The sequence below is a fragment of the Diadema setosum genome, chromosome 4 (genome assembly GCF_964275005.1).
Source record: "Diadema setosum chromosome 4, eeDiaSeto1, whole genome shotgun sequence".
NCBI lineage: Eukaryota > Metazoa > Echinodermata > Echinoidea > Diadematoida > Diadematidae > Diadema > Diadema setosum.
Window position 1 is genome coordinate 4337332 of NC_092688.1, and position 14071 is coordinate 4351402.

At 40.9% G+C, this 14071-nt stretch overlaps 1 protein-coding gene across 1 annotated transcript in view; it reads left to right on the top strand.

Annotated features, from left to right (window-relative positions):
* LOC140226773 (xanthine dehydrogenase/oxidase-like) overlaps positions 1 to 14071 on the top strand; it is a 53181-nt gene that overhangs the window by 26566 nt on the left and 12544 nt on the right. Inside the window, exons 19-25 of the mRNA XM_072307201.1 lie at positions 364 to 486; positions 2029 to 2247; positions 2562 to 2692; positions 3316 to 3490; positions 4018 to 4209; positions 5773 to 5921; positions 13572 to 13656. Coding sequence (XP_072163302.1) covers positions 364 to 486; positions 2029 to 2247; positions 2562 to 2692; positions 3316 to 3490; positions 4018 to 4209; positions 5773 to 5921; positions 13572 to 13656 — 1074 coding nt within the window. The remainder of the gene's footprint in view (positions 1 to 363; positions 487 to 2028; positions 2248 to 2561; positions 2693 to 3315; positions 3491 to 4017; positions 4210 to 5772; positions 5922 to 13571; positions 13657 to 14071) is intronic.

Here is a 14071-nt window from a genome sequence, read left to right on the forward strand (position 1 = left end):
ACAGCCAGCACGATTTGGTAAAGATTTAAAGCGCTTGAATAGACACTGTACTTCAGAGCCTCTTTTCTCAGCTCACACTTTTCCTGAGTTTGTGCTTTCATTCCAATATTTAGATAGGTTAGGAGAGTCCATTTGATTTGAGTTATACATCATTTTAAAGCTTAAAGTCTGCTCTTTCAGAATATTGTCTTAACTAAAAATTCATGTCTGGCGACTTTTTGTTTGTTTTGAGGTGCAGGGTCACATATGATGCAGAAGTTCATACTTACCAACCATTCTGATTCAAACTAAACTGTCCTGATATGTGAGGTTTTGGGACCATGAAAAGCTGAGCATTCCGTTTATGGGAAAATCTTTCTTTAGGTACACTGTATCGGTCAACCCATTGGTGCCATTGTGGCCTTGTCTCACGAGCTAGCGGTCAAAGCGGCCAGACTGGTGGATGTCCAGTATGAGGATCTGCAACCTGTTATACTCACTCTTCAGGCAAGTATTCTCACTTAATTGTGTTGTTGGATAAGGCAGGGATGCATCAGTTAAAAGCAGGATTATTAAACTCTGAGATTTTTTTTTTTGGTGTCTGCATGTTCTTACAATCTCTTGTGGTTCAGAGCTTGAAGGGAGGTAGGGTTGTGCATAATGTGTGACCTACAAGACCTTTCTGCTTCTCAGTGAGATAATTATGGAGCTGCTGAATTGTTCATAAAAAAAAAAGAGAAAGCAATGCCTACGAGTATTAGTCTCCTTGTGTATTCTCCATTTTATTTGATCTTCTTTTCTTTAACCCTAAAAAGGCCGGGGGGGGGGGGGGGGGGGGGGGGGTTAATCAATCCCCCCTCAATATTTTTCACGACTATTTCGCCACGCGAAATTTTTTGAATGCGCTGTTCGCTGACTTTTTACTGTCAAGTCTCGCACATCTTTTGACACCATTTTCGCGAAAATTTTGCATACCTTTTATACATGCCTGTCGGACCGAAAATGGCTCAAAAACCTGATTTTGTGTATAAAGAACTAGTATGCAAATGAAGTTTTCTCACCTTATTCATAAAGATATGATTATTTTCACTTTCATAGGCTGAAATCAATTAATTATAGCAGAATTATGCTTGAAATAAGTTCTGTCATAAATTTTGTGAAAAAAACACGATAAAACAAAAGGTCAAAAAAAAAAATACATAAGAAATTCATAATAAAATAAAATACATAAGAAATTGATTTTGTTACCAGATTTTTTTTTCAAGTACATTGTTAGGAATGCTACAAAGAATGTTATCACCAAAAATTAGGGTTCTGGAAATTTTACTTTCTGATTTAGAGTAAAATGTACAATTTTATGCATATATTAGCACAATTAATTAATATATATGAAAATTTCCATTTCTCTCTGTATAGTTTGGTAGATAACCACACAGGTAATGTATGTGTCAATTTTCATGGCGATTGTGTTATCGACGGTCAAGATCTTGGGGTGGGGGGGGGGGGGAATTGAATCAACCCTCCCCTGGCCACAGAACACCCCAAAAAGCCCTGCCTGGTTAGGGTTAAGAGTGTAACTCTACATGCATCAGGCAGCAAGGTAACAAAAGGCAAATCTTGTATGAGATGCAAACAAAGGATATGTGCAGGGACCCATAATCCTCGTCTTGGTGTAAGAAAATGAGAAGAGAAATTTACCTATGCACATCATGACATCATCAACCACAGTAATGATAATGCCAGTGACATCATAAATATGTATCATTGTTAATACTGGTTAGGTTCCTATGCATATTAGTGTCAACTACCAATTCAAACAATACACTGATGCAAGATACTTGCTTCAATTTTTCATTGTACATCATAGAGCAGATTCCAGAAGCTTATTCAGCATTCATGTTTATGCTTTGAAGGAAGATATTGAAAATGAAAGAGCACTCAGTATCTGTGCAAGGTGTATTCTTGTGTTATTTGCAGTGATGCCACCCTAAATTTGTTGAGACATTCAGATGATTTTTTGTCTTGTTTATATGCAATTGGTATTTACAGGAAGCGATCAAGGAGGGTTCCCTCTTTGACACCGTGACAGAGTTTGCCAAAGGGGACCTTGAGGAGAGCTTTGGGCATTCCGAGGAGATCCTCGAGGGATCCTTTGAGGTCGGGGGCCAGGAGCACCTATACCTGGAGACCCACACTTGCGTGGCACGGCCAGGAGAGGGTGATGAAGTGGAGGTCCATGCCTCGCTTCAGGCCCTGGATCTGCTCCAGGTATTCTACCCGTATCAACTGCCATGAAAAGCCATTTCAGCAATGGCAACTGTCATAAACTCAAGTAGTCTCCTCATCCAGCTGTCCAACACCCAAAACTGTGTAAAAATTCATAACTTTTGCATCGATTGTCCGATTTTCCTCAAACTTTTGCTGATATGTTCGACTGATGTTGCTGCTTTCACTCAATCCACATTTCTCTTTGGGTTTTGGTTTCCTTTAATAAATGTGAGTATATTACAAATCCTGCCAAACTGAATTCTACCTTCAGTATTTCATACAGGTATTCCACACCCTTCCTTTTTCCCTTTTAGAAAGCAGTAGCCAAGGCGATTGGTGTTCCAAGGAACTGTATCTCATGCCATGCCAAAAGAATTGGTGGAGGTTTCGGAGGAAAGGCAGACAAGGTGGGACTGTTCATTGCCTGCTGTGTGGCAGCCAAAAAGTAAGTCAGTCTACTGCTTTTTACCCTTTTGAATTGTTTGATTGATTTCAGTGTCATGAAGCATGAAGTGATATGTATTTAGGAATGTGGCCCTTGTATTGTTTTTTAATTGTACGTGTACTTGCTGAGTATTACGCAAAATTTTCACAAATTTTGCAAGTCGGTTGCTATCCGCAAAGTACAATGTATTAACTCTGATCTGGACATGAATGTAATGTGCATGCATACATTTCTCTATTCAGTACTATTCAGTTCACAAATTTTGCGAATCGGTTGCTATCCGCAAATCTTAAAACATGCGATTTAAAGTATTAAGTCTGATCTGGACATGAATGTGACGTGCATGCATACATTTTTCTATTCAGTACTGAACTCCACAATTGTGAATTTAACCACTTGTGAAATTGCTGGGAAGTCCCATTTCATGAGAAATTTGTATTCACTATAAAATATATGGCATATACAGTAGTTGTTTTATTAGGGGGAGTATGGGAATGCAATAACTTTATAATAATAAAAAAATGGCCGCAAGCCCTCTGGTGTCTAAGAACTAGCCCTGCTCCGTACGTTGTACCTTTGCTCATCTTATTAACTCCTTTGCCTGTTTATTCACTCTGATGCAGACTCCATAGGCCGGTGCGAATGCAACTGGAACGCACAGATGACGTCATCATCACAGGAGGGCGCCATCCGTTCCACTTGGACTACCGTGTTGGCTACAACAGGAACGGTCGCATCCTAGCCGTGGATGCCAAGCTGTATGGAGATGGCGGACACATGGATCAGTGTACAAAATGGGTAGGTGTAAATATTCCATGATAGTATGTGATTTTGTAAGAGTTTGAATGCACTATACTGAATTATAATTTAGCTGATTACAGGGAAATCACAGTTTACCAGTTTCATCAAAATGAGCATATTAGAGCATATAGGTCATATGGGCACGAGTTACAACTCAAGTACAGCAAACAACTACTGGTACCCTAGCATTACATCGGGTACAGAGGACACTCTTTGACCCCCTGGAAGAGCAAGCTATTTTGCATTCTCATCAGAGAAGACAGAAGCTCCACAATTACCTGCTGGTAACCTGTAATTTAGCCTAGATTACATTCACAACAAATTAATGATTCACCCAAGTGCACTAAACTAATTTTCAGTGAGGTCAAAAATGGTGAAAAAGCGTAGGTACAGTAGCGGTCATCATTCATGTGGAGTGCACATAATTTGCAGTAGTGCCTGATGGCGCATGCAATGGAGGGACATTAATGTGAAGACTTATTGCCTGTATTCAAAACAATGTATAATGATTTGTCATTTCCCAGGTTGTCCGCCAGGCCATAGTCACATTTGACAGCGTCTACCAATTTCCAGGTTACCGTGTAACAGGCTACGCGTGCCGCACCAACAAGCCACCCAACACAGCCTTCCGTGGCTTTGGTGCACCACAGGGCCTGACGGCTATTGAGCACATCCTGACTGAGGTTGCCATGGAAACAGGCATCTCACAGAGAAAGGTAGGAACCTCATCTTAAAGATAATATAAAGTTTTGGTATTACATCGTGTACCTCAAAAGTTTCCCTGAATTTCCTTGTCTTAGTTTGTGTTTCAGGTTAAAGTACCTTTCATATAACTAACACTGTGAGACTTACTCGCCCCAAAGTGTTCTCATGTCTAGGTAATCATTCAATAATGGTTTCGTACCAGAGCCGCCGCCGTACGACGGTGGTGAGGTAGTACACGTATTGTGCGAGATAACTGCGACCAGCAGCATGCAGCCCCATACGCATACTGTGTAGCTAACTGCGACCAGCAGCCCCATACGCATACCTAAATGGGGCTTCCCATTGTATCTTACAGGATCATGACAGATTTAGTATCGCGGGTAAATATCAACTTAAAATCCAAAAATTTCTTCAATTTGAAGACTTACCAGTTAAGTTGAAGTATTGAAAACAGGCTTTGGGCAACGTTTGGTTTTGCCAATAGTCCCTTTCTGTTCGAATTGATGACTGAATGTGACTCGGTCGAGAGGACCTTGGGAGAGCTACACTGAATTGACGGCCAGCGCATGCGCACACAAACATCTTATCCGTCCATGGATTTGAAATTTGTTCGCATGTGATGTGTGCGTATGCGCTGGTCGTAGTAATCAGTGTATGTAGCTCTCCCAAGGTCCTCTCGACAGAGTCACATTCAGTCATCAATTCGAACAGAAAGGGACTATTGGCAGAACCAAACGTTGCCCGAAGCCTGTTTTCAAGACTTCAACTGAATTGGTAAGTCTTCAAATTGAAGAATTTTATGGATTTTAAGTTGATATTTACCCGCGATACTAAATCTGTCATGATCCTGAATGCTACAATGCGAAGCCCCATTGCGCTATGCGTATGGGGCTGCTGGTCGCTATGCGTATGGGGCAGCTGGTCGCAGTTAATTGCATGATTACTAAGAAATGAGAGCACTTTGGGGCAAGTAAGTCTCACAGTGTTAGTTATATGATAGATACTTTAACCTGAAACACGGAAATTCAGGGAAACTTTTGAGGTACCAACACTTTTTATTATCTTTAACCAGTCTCCATCTACTGGGCTCTTCGTAGGTCCATTGGCAATTGTAGTTTAACTTGTGGAGGATAGTGTGTTTTTGCTACAACACGCATTTCCCATAGACACCTGCCCGAGTATACTCATCCTCAACAGGTTAACAAGATACATTGTGTCTTCTGCTGTGCATAATGAGAAATAAACAGAACAGTGTACTTGTAAATGCAACTAATGAAATCTGCCACTGTGTACATGATTCTTACGTTGTACGTATATCCTGTAAGGTGCACTCTGTATACGTAGGACACTTCCAAGTCTTTGTGTGCTCTTTTGATTGTTTGTTTGTTTGTTGTGGCATAACAACAATGTATGAAACATAATTAAAGAAGAGAAGTATGATTGTATGACATTTCTACTGTATATGGAGTGATACTTCTAGAATTGCAATATATTTCTTGCCTTCATGTATTATTATAGTCAATATTTATTTTCATTTTCTTTTGTTGTTGCATGATTGTTATTCACAATGCAAGGTACGAGAGATGAACTTCCGGCCACAGGGATACTGTGTGGTGGAAGGAGACACACCTTTGGACATGGCATCTTTCAGGGAATGCTGGGATACGTGTCTCAGACAGATGGATTACGAGAATCGGCTGGAGAGGGTGGAGGAATTCAATAGGTAACAAAAGAAAACTGGACTTCTTGGCCCGAATCCATGAAGGTGGTTTAACCCTATTTTAACTGGGCTATGTGAGACCAAGTTTTTACAGGGGGGGGGCCTTCAGATCTCGGCCACCGATGGCAAGATCGCTGCAATATTTTGCCTGAAGATAGAGCTAGATGTTAACTACAAGATAATATGGTCATATATAGAAAAATAATGGCTTTCTATTTTTAGTAAATCAATTATGTAAATTTACGCATGAAATCATATTTTCACCTATAACTCCATTAAACAGACTGAAGGTTTGCTAAATTTTTGTGTCAGAGTTCCTCAAGACACATCCAACAATTTTCTTGTAAAAAAAAAGCACAATCAAAATTAGTTTCTTTTGTTTCTATTATTTTGTTAATTCCTTATGTATCTTATTGTTTTTTTTCGACCTTTTGTTTTCTATTGTTTTTTGGCCAAAATTTGTTGCAGGCTTTTTTTCAAGCTCATGTACATTAAAATTGATTAATTTCAATGGTTAAAAGTTGAAACAATCTAATTATACCAATAAAAAAAAAAAACTCAGTTTGCATTGGATTTGCACACAATATCATGAATTCAGGGAGGTGCTAGAGAAGGAGAGACAACTAATGCTCTCCTTTGAAGTTATGCGCGGCACGGCCGAACAAGTTATGCATTCAACTACAGGTGTTACCCATGTGCTTTGACAAAAGAGAGCATCAATAATCGGGACTAGCGCTCTCACATCTAGAAATGCTTCCTCTTAGTGCAATTCGCTCTCTCTTTCAATGTGATGGCAACAATGAATTTGTGTACCTTGAATTGGAGCAGCCAATCAAAATGCAGTGTAAAACTCACAATTTTAACAGCAAGTAGTTTAAAAACACGCTGGAACACGCTTTAGCGGAGTACTTTATTTGAAAGATCAAAATATCCCTTATTAAAAGATAGAAAATTAACATGCGGAAATGTGCGCATTATAGAAAAATATTAGGTTTATAAGAGGGCGCAATTTTCATTTCATTTCGATTTGTGAATTACGAAGAAACTAGAAATACATGTTTATAATATTGAATTCTTTCCTAAACTATTCTAAATCATTCAAATTCATGATTTTCTTCCGTCCAGATGTTTTCATTGCAACTGATTGACAAATTGCCCTACATCGACGTAAATAACACATCTGGACGGAAGAAAATCATGAATTTGAATAACAAAGCATTGCAACTGATTGACAAATTGCCCTACATCGACGTAAATAACACATCTGGACGGAAGAAAATCATGAATTTGAATAACAAAGCAGTACCCGCTGCATGCTATAAGGATTAGAACCAACACTTGCTTTCGGGCGAAAGCTCGGTGGTGTAGTGGAGATGACGCCTGTCCGGTGATCAGGAGGTCGTAGGTTCGAATCCTGCTCGAGTATGTACGCCCATGATTTTTTTTAGCATGGCTACTACTAAAACACTGATCAATTCAGTGCTTATTTACGTCGATGTAGGCCAATTTGTCAATCAGTTGCAATATTCTAAATCAATTCGAGTATTTCATTTTAAATTTTGCGGTGAAATAAAGCTTGTAATTCAACTAAAGGTGAAATGCGTTCTTCATCTCTGAACTTCGTCTTGCAACTAGAGCGGTGCCGAGCATGACTTCAAAGCGTAGTGGAATGCTAGACATCCCATTGTAACGCCTTGAACCCAAACATTTGTTTGCATGAATTACGAAGAGTTGCTACTCCATCTCTGTAACACCTCCCTGATGAATTTGAGCCGTTTTTGGGTTGACATGCATATGCAAAACATTACGTAACTTCAGAACGGTGTACCCAGACGTCGTAAATTTGGTCTCAAACTATGCGGGAGACTTCAATGAAAAAAGTCATGAAATGATGCAGCAAAATCTTTGCGCATCACGGAATTGTAGCGCGAAATGTTGGGGGGGGGGGGTCAATCAGAATAGGGTTAAACCATGGACAAAGACCGTAGTTTTGTATGGGGCGCCAAGTGTCGCATGGCCTATTTTGTCAACAAAATGAACATTTCGTCAATGAAATGACTTATTTCTTAACGAAAAAGACCATGCGACACTTGGCGTCCCATGGACAAAGATTGTACCACCTTCGTGAATTCGGGCCCTCATGTACAAGAAACTCGCTGGTTGGTCCTTTTTACAATAATGGGGATTACACAATCTGGTAGGGATTAGATTTATGCACTCTATGCCTATGTTTATAGAAGTGTAGTTTGCAGAAGTAGACTGAGGCAATAATTAATTGTTTGAATCAGATTCCAAACATTAAGAAATTGTTTTGCACTCTCTCAGTCAGTAGCTGTGCCGAGGTACACACGTACATAAAGCTTTGTACGAAGGAGGATACCCTTTGTCTTCAAAGTTCAATAAAAAACCACACAGCTGTAATATTTCGTGAATACAGAATAATTGGAGAGACAGAATAATAATAATGATACATATATAGCGCATTTTCCATAAACATACATGTTCAAATGCGCTTTACCAGTGGATTATTGATATCAACAGAACAAGTGAGTTTTTAGAGGTTTTTTGAAGGTGATGAGAGATTGCTGTTTGCAGAGAGTTTTGGGTAGTTGATTCCACAGTTTGGGAGCAGCAGATGAAAATACTTTATCACCAAGTGTGGCCAGCATCTTGGAAGTTGGGTGATTCAGTGTGATACCTTGTGAAGAGTGGAGGGTGTACCGGGATGGGTGACGGATGGTTATGAGTTCAGATAAGTAAGGAGGGGTGAGACCATGGATACATTTGAAAGTGAGCAGAAGTATCTTGTAGTGGATCCTGGACCTGATGGGAAGCCAGTTCAGTTGACGGAGGACCAGTTGCATGTGGGAAAATTTGGATGCGCCTGTGGCAAGTCTGGCCACTGCATTTTGAACCTGCTGTAATTTCTCAATCTGGGTAACAGTGGCACTGTAGAGCAGACCATTACAGTAGTTGAGGCGGCTGGTGATGAAGGCATGAATGATGGTGAGTAATAATCTCTGGTCCAGATATTTGTGAATTCGACGGATGTTGTGCAGATGGTAGAAGGCTGCCTTACATGTCATTAGGACATGCTGATCCATGTTCAAAGTTGAATCGAAGATGCAACCCAAATTCTTGACATGAGATGCAGGAACAATGTTAGCGTTGCCAATCTTGATGTTAGGAATGTTGATCTTTTGGAGTTGTTGTCGTGTGCCAATGATGAGGAACTCTGTCTTATCATCGTTGATTAGCAATCTGTTTGTTACCATCCAAGTTCGAATATCCCTGAGACAGCACTCCATCACTTCTACAGCTTCTCTTTCACTAACATTACTATCAGGCCTGAATGAAAAGTAAAGTTGAGAATCATCAGCGTAGCAGTGGGCGCGCGGGAGATGTTTTTCTAGGACATCAAACAGGTCAGATGTATAGATGGAGAACAAGAGGGGACCCAAACAGGATCCTTGTGGGACACCGCAGTGCAAGTCAAACCTCTCAGACTGAGAGCCACAGATGGTTACTCGCTGACTCCTACCAAGCAGATATGACTGAAACTATTCCAGTGTATGTCCGGAAAGCCCTATCTTGGTGTGCAAACGTCTGAGAAGAGTTTTGTGGTCAACAGTGTCAAAAGCGGAGCTCAGGTCCAACAACACAAGTAAAGTGACTTGTTGCGAGTTCATGTTGAGAATGTCATTCTTGATTTTCAACAAGCAGTTTCAGTGCTATGATTTTTTCTGTAAGCAGACTGAAAGAGAGGAAACGGAGAATGCTTGTCCATGTGATGCTGAAGCTGGTCACAAACAGCACTCTCGACCAGTTTGGACAGGAAGCTCAGATTGCTAATCGGACGGTAGTTCTTGAAGTCACACTCCAATCTATGTCTCTGTAACAGGGGTGTAATAAAGGCCTCTTTCCAGTCTTCAGTGAATGTTCCAGACTGCAGGGATAAGTTGATAACATCTGTCAAGACTGGAAGAAGTGGGTCCAGACAACTCACAAGTTGAGAAGGTTTTGGATCACACTGGCAAGACTTTTTTCCACTCCTCACAACAAGGGCTTTGACCTCTGTGACCGATAAGGTGCAGAAGTGGTCAAGCACAATATCATCAGGAGGACATGAAGACACAGAGCTGGAGGTGGAGGGAAGGGTAGTGGGACATCCATCTGGAGTGAGTTCATCAATTTTCAGGCGAATTGATTCAATTTTCTGCTTGAAGAAACTCCCAAAGTCGTTCGCTAGAGCTGCAGTGTCAGGATTGGGAGGAAGAGGAACATCTTGTTTACATCCAAGTAGCTTATTTGTGCACTGGAACAGTTCACGTGGGTTGGACTTGTGCTCCATTCTGAATATTCAAAGGATTGGTAAGGTTTCAGCTCACGCTTCATTACTTGTATTCCATCTCTAGCCAAGAGGACTATGCCACCACCAGGTCGGGATGGCTGAGGATGATCGAAAAGCTTATAGCCTGGTGGGGTCACTTCAGCCCTGTGGTCATAGCCATCAATATCTTTCAACCATGTCTCGCCATAACAAAAAGATCAAATTTCTCATTCGTGACATAGTCAACAAGGGAGCAGGTTTTGTTCTGAATTCGAGACCTTGCTTTGACCATGCCAAATTTCACATTTAACTTCTCTCCATCTTGGCATTGACATATAGAATATCCCCTTTGAGCACTGGGATTTGAAACAGGATTCCTAATGAAGTGCTTATTCTGGCCACTGCGACAACCTCTCCGAGTGCTGGGTATAACGTTCACTCCACAACTGCTGATTCTACACATAACACTTGGGTCAATGACAGCAGAGACAGGGCAACCACTCCCAATTGTCAGTATATCTTCTCTGCTGTAGGTAATCATAGTCCTGTGGTAATCAGGCCTATTGTTGCATGAGATGTGGAACAAAGGACTGCCTGACAGGTGTGTGCAAGCCACCAGGTATACCATCCAAGCATGAATGAGGATCGAGAAAATTACATTACATCAAAGATCCTTTCTGTGTTTGAGTGGTTCTGTACTCCTCAGGGTACCACACAGGACAGAAAATATCATCCAATACTTTTAAGTGACGATGACTGGAGTGATGAAAGTGGAGGGTGATGTTGATGCATGCTGCCACACAGGCGCCATCTTTATGAATATGTTAGGTTTTATAGGGTGGAAGTTTTCTTTAACTCACACATACCAAAGAGTGTATCAGGACAACTCCTCCGGAGGACTACTCCCCCGGGAACTACTCCCACCTGACAACTCCTCCGGAGGACCACTCCCCTGGAGGACGTCTCCCCCGGAGGACCACTCTGCTGGAGGACATCTCCCCCAGAGGACCACTCCCCCGAAAGACGTCTTCCCCGGAGGACCACTTCCACGGAGGACGTCTCCCCCGGAGGACCACTCCCCCGGAGGACCACTCCCCCGGAGGACCACTCCCCCGGAGGACCACTCCCCCGGAGGACCACTCCCCCGGAGGACCACTTCCCCGGAGGACAACTCCCACCTGACAACTGCCCCGGGGACGTCTCCTGGGGAAAATCCTATACTGAACAGAGATTTTATTGAAGGAAAGATATTATTCAGAGGGGTGAAGGCTCAGGTTTGAGTTTCTTCAGTTTGTCTCCCTCTACAGATCAGCAGTTCTTAACAAATTTTCATTTGTAGATGGAGACAAACTGAAGAAACTCAAACCTGAGCCTTCACCCCTCTGAATAATATCTTTCTTTCATTTATCCTATGCCTTGTCCGCCTTGGACTACTTAACATAACAATGTCGGAATCTCGGAACTTGGGTATTTGTTCCATGTTCATTGTGTCACTGCCGGCAACCAGGGACAGCCTGGTGGTAGTGTCGCTGCCCGGAAAGCAGTAGATGACAGGTTCGAGTCCCACTGGTTCCTTTTTTACGACATGTTTGTTAATTTACAGATCAGCAATTGAGGGGGACAAACTGAAGAAACTCAAACCAGAGATTTTTTTTTTGTCCTTGAAATTATAACTCAGTTCATCTGTGTACAAACATTATTCTATCAATATAAAAGCTTCCTTAAAATTGGCGTTACCTTTAAGACACATCCTTATAGCAGAGTTTTTGAAATCTCAACACAAAGTTTAACCATTATACAAGCTACATGTAATGTCGAAAAAAGTAGAAGCGCAGGTCCATTTTATTACTGAAAGTTACTGAAGAGTTAAACACATTGGCGGAAACATGCTTTTGAGGGGAAACAGATTTCATTCCTTAGCCTGTACCTATTTTCCTTCATTATTTTATTTTATTTTAAAAAGTCCCTTCTTTGATGATTTTCTTTTTCCTTTTGCAAATCATGATTACGATAAAGGAATGTGTTTAATTAGAAGTACCTTTTCAATGTGGTTTTGATTTTTATCGTAGATTCTTGTGATAGTTACTATCCTGTGTGTCACTGTCAGTATTGTTATTTTGCAATTTTCGTTCGTTATGTTGATTGTGAATTTGTCTGAACATCATTTACAATAATTCTTAATGTCAGAAAAATAATCAACAGAAAAAATATGAATATTTTGTTCCTGAAGAGACTTGAACGCGTAAAATGGTAGTATCTTCCAACAGCACTGGGAAAGTACACCCGCACGACCAACACAAATCTCTCAGCCACAAAGATGGGACAATTCAAGTTTACTCAAAAAACTTTATTGAAAAACGGGTTTTGTTAAACATTCTTTGGAGGTGGCTAGTGATTTATCTTGTTCACTGCCTTTAATTCCCTGTAGGATCAAGATTTCTCATGCAGTTCCATTATGATGTACATGTAGGTTATTATTTAGGTTGTGAGCCAAAACCTACATGAAGGGGTCAATCCTTGTACTGTGTATTAGGACTTTGATTTTTTTTTTTGTTTGGTAGAGTTGAACCATCAGTATTCAGTCCCACGTGTCCATATGTGTGTCCTGTCAGAAAGGGTAGTCAAGAGTTTGATGTGGATAAATTACGGTGGTCTTTAATTCATGTTGCAGCATAGTTTCATTCAGTTTGTTTGTTTGGTTGATTAATCTATTGATTCATTCATTCAATACAGCCGTTTTTTGAAATCTGGTTGACACCATTTGCTGACTTGTGGCTTGTCATCTGATGGCCGATCACAAGGGGTGTGCTTCATTGGCACTGTTTCCAGGATGTGCTCAAGACATACCACTTCACAGAGCTTTGTACCCCGCTCTCTACAGGAAGAAGTAGAGTGTGGTTAGCATAAGTTTTTGACTCTGTCATGCATGGGACGTACCTTCATGTTTCCATCCTTGTTTCCGGGGGACAGTTTTATGCATCTACCTGGAGAGGACAGTTTGACTACACACAACATTGCTGTTTTATCATATGATATAGATTGAAATCTTTTCATTGCACGACAGACATTGACAGAGACACTGCCCTGTGTGGCCCTAACCACTTGTATAAAAAGAGAAGAAAAAAGAAAGAAAGAATAGCTTTAGATGGACAATTTAACCTGTTGAGGACAGTTTGATTTTGATACAACACGTATTTCCCATAGACTCCTGCCTGAGTATACTTGGGACTCGTCCTCGACTGAATAAGGGAAAGCTGTTGCTGTCATAATGTCACATTTAAAAGTTGCACAATCTTGTGATGATTTTTTTTCTTTGTTTACAGGCAGAACACATGGCGGAAGCGTGGTATTGCAATTCTGCCCACCAAACATGGTATCGGCATGTTTGGAAACAACACTATGAATCAGGTATGTTCTCTCTGGATGGTTCTATTATTTACAGCTGGTATGGACCCATACGGGTTCATGTCCTAGAGCTACTACAAAAGTCTTCTTGGCTCAATAGGAGATTCCATAAAAAATAAAATATCTCCTCATGAACTGGTGTGAGAATGTAAAGGCCTCTCCAGTATAGAATTACTTTTGCCTGTTGACTTTCAAGTCATACTCGGTCTCTCCTTGATTACTGTTTGGAACTTCGGTGATTTTTTACTGTCTTGTAAATGTTGACAGCCCTGCACGTAACTCCAGTTGTTCCATTCACCTGTGGAAAACATATTAACTCCAAATCTTCATATTCTGGCTGATTGCTTTGATAATAATGGAAATATTTAACCCTATTCTAACTGGGGGGGGGGGGTCAAATTGACCCCCCCCCTCGACG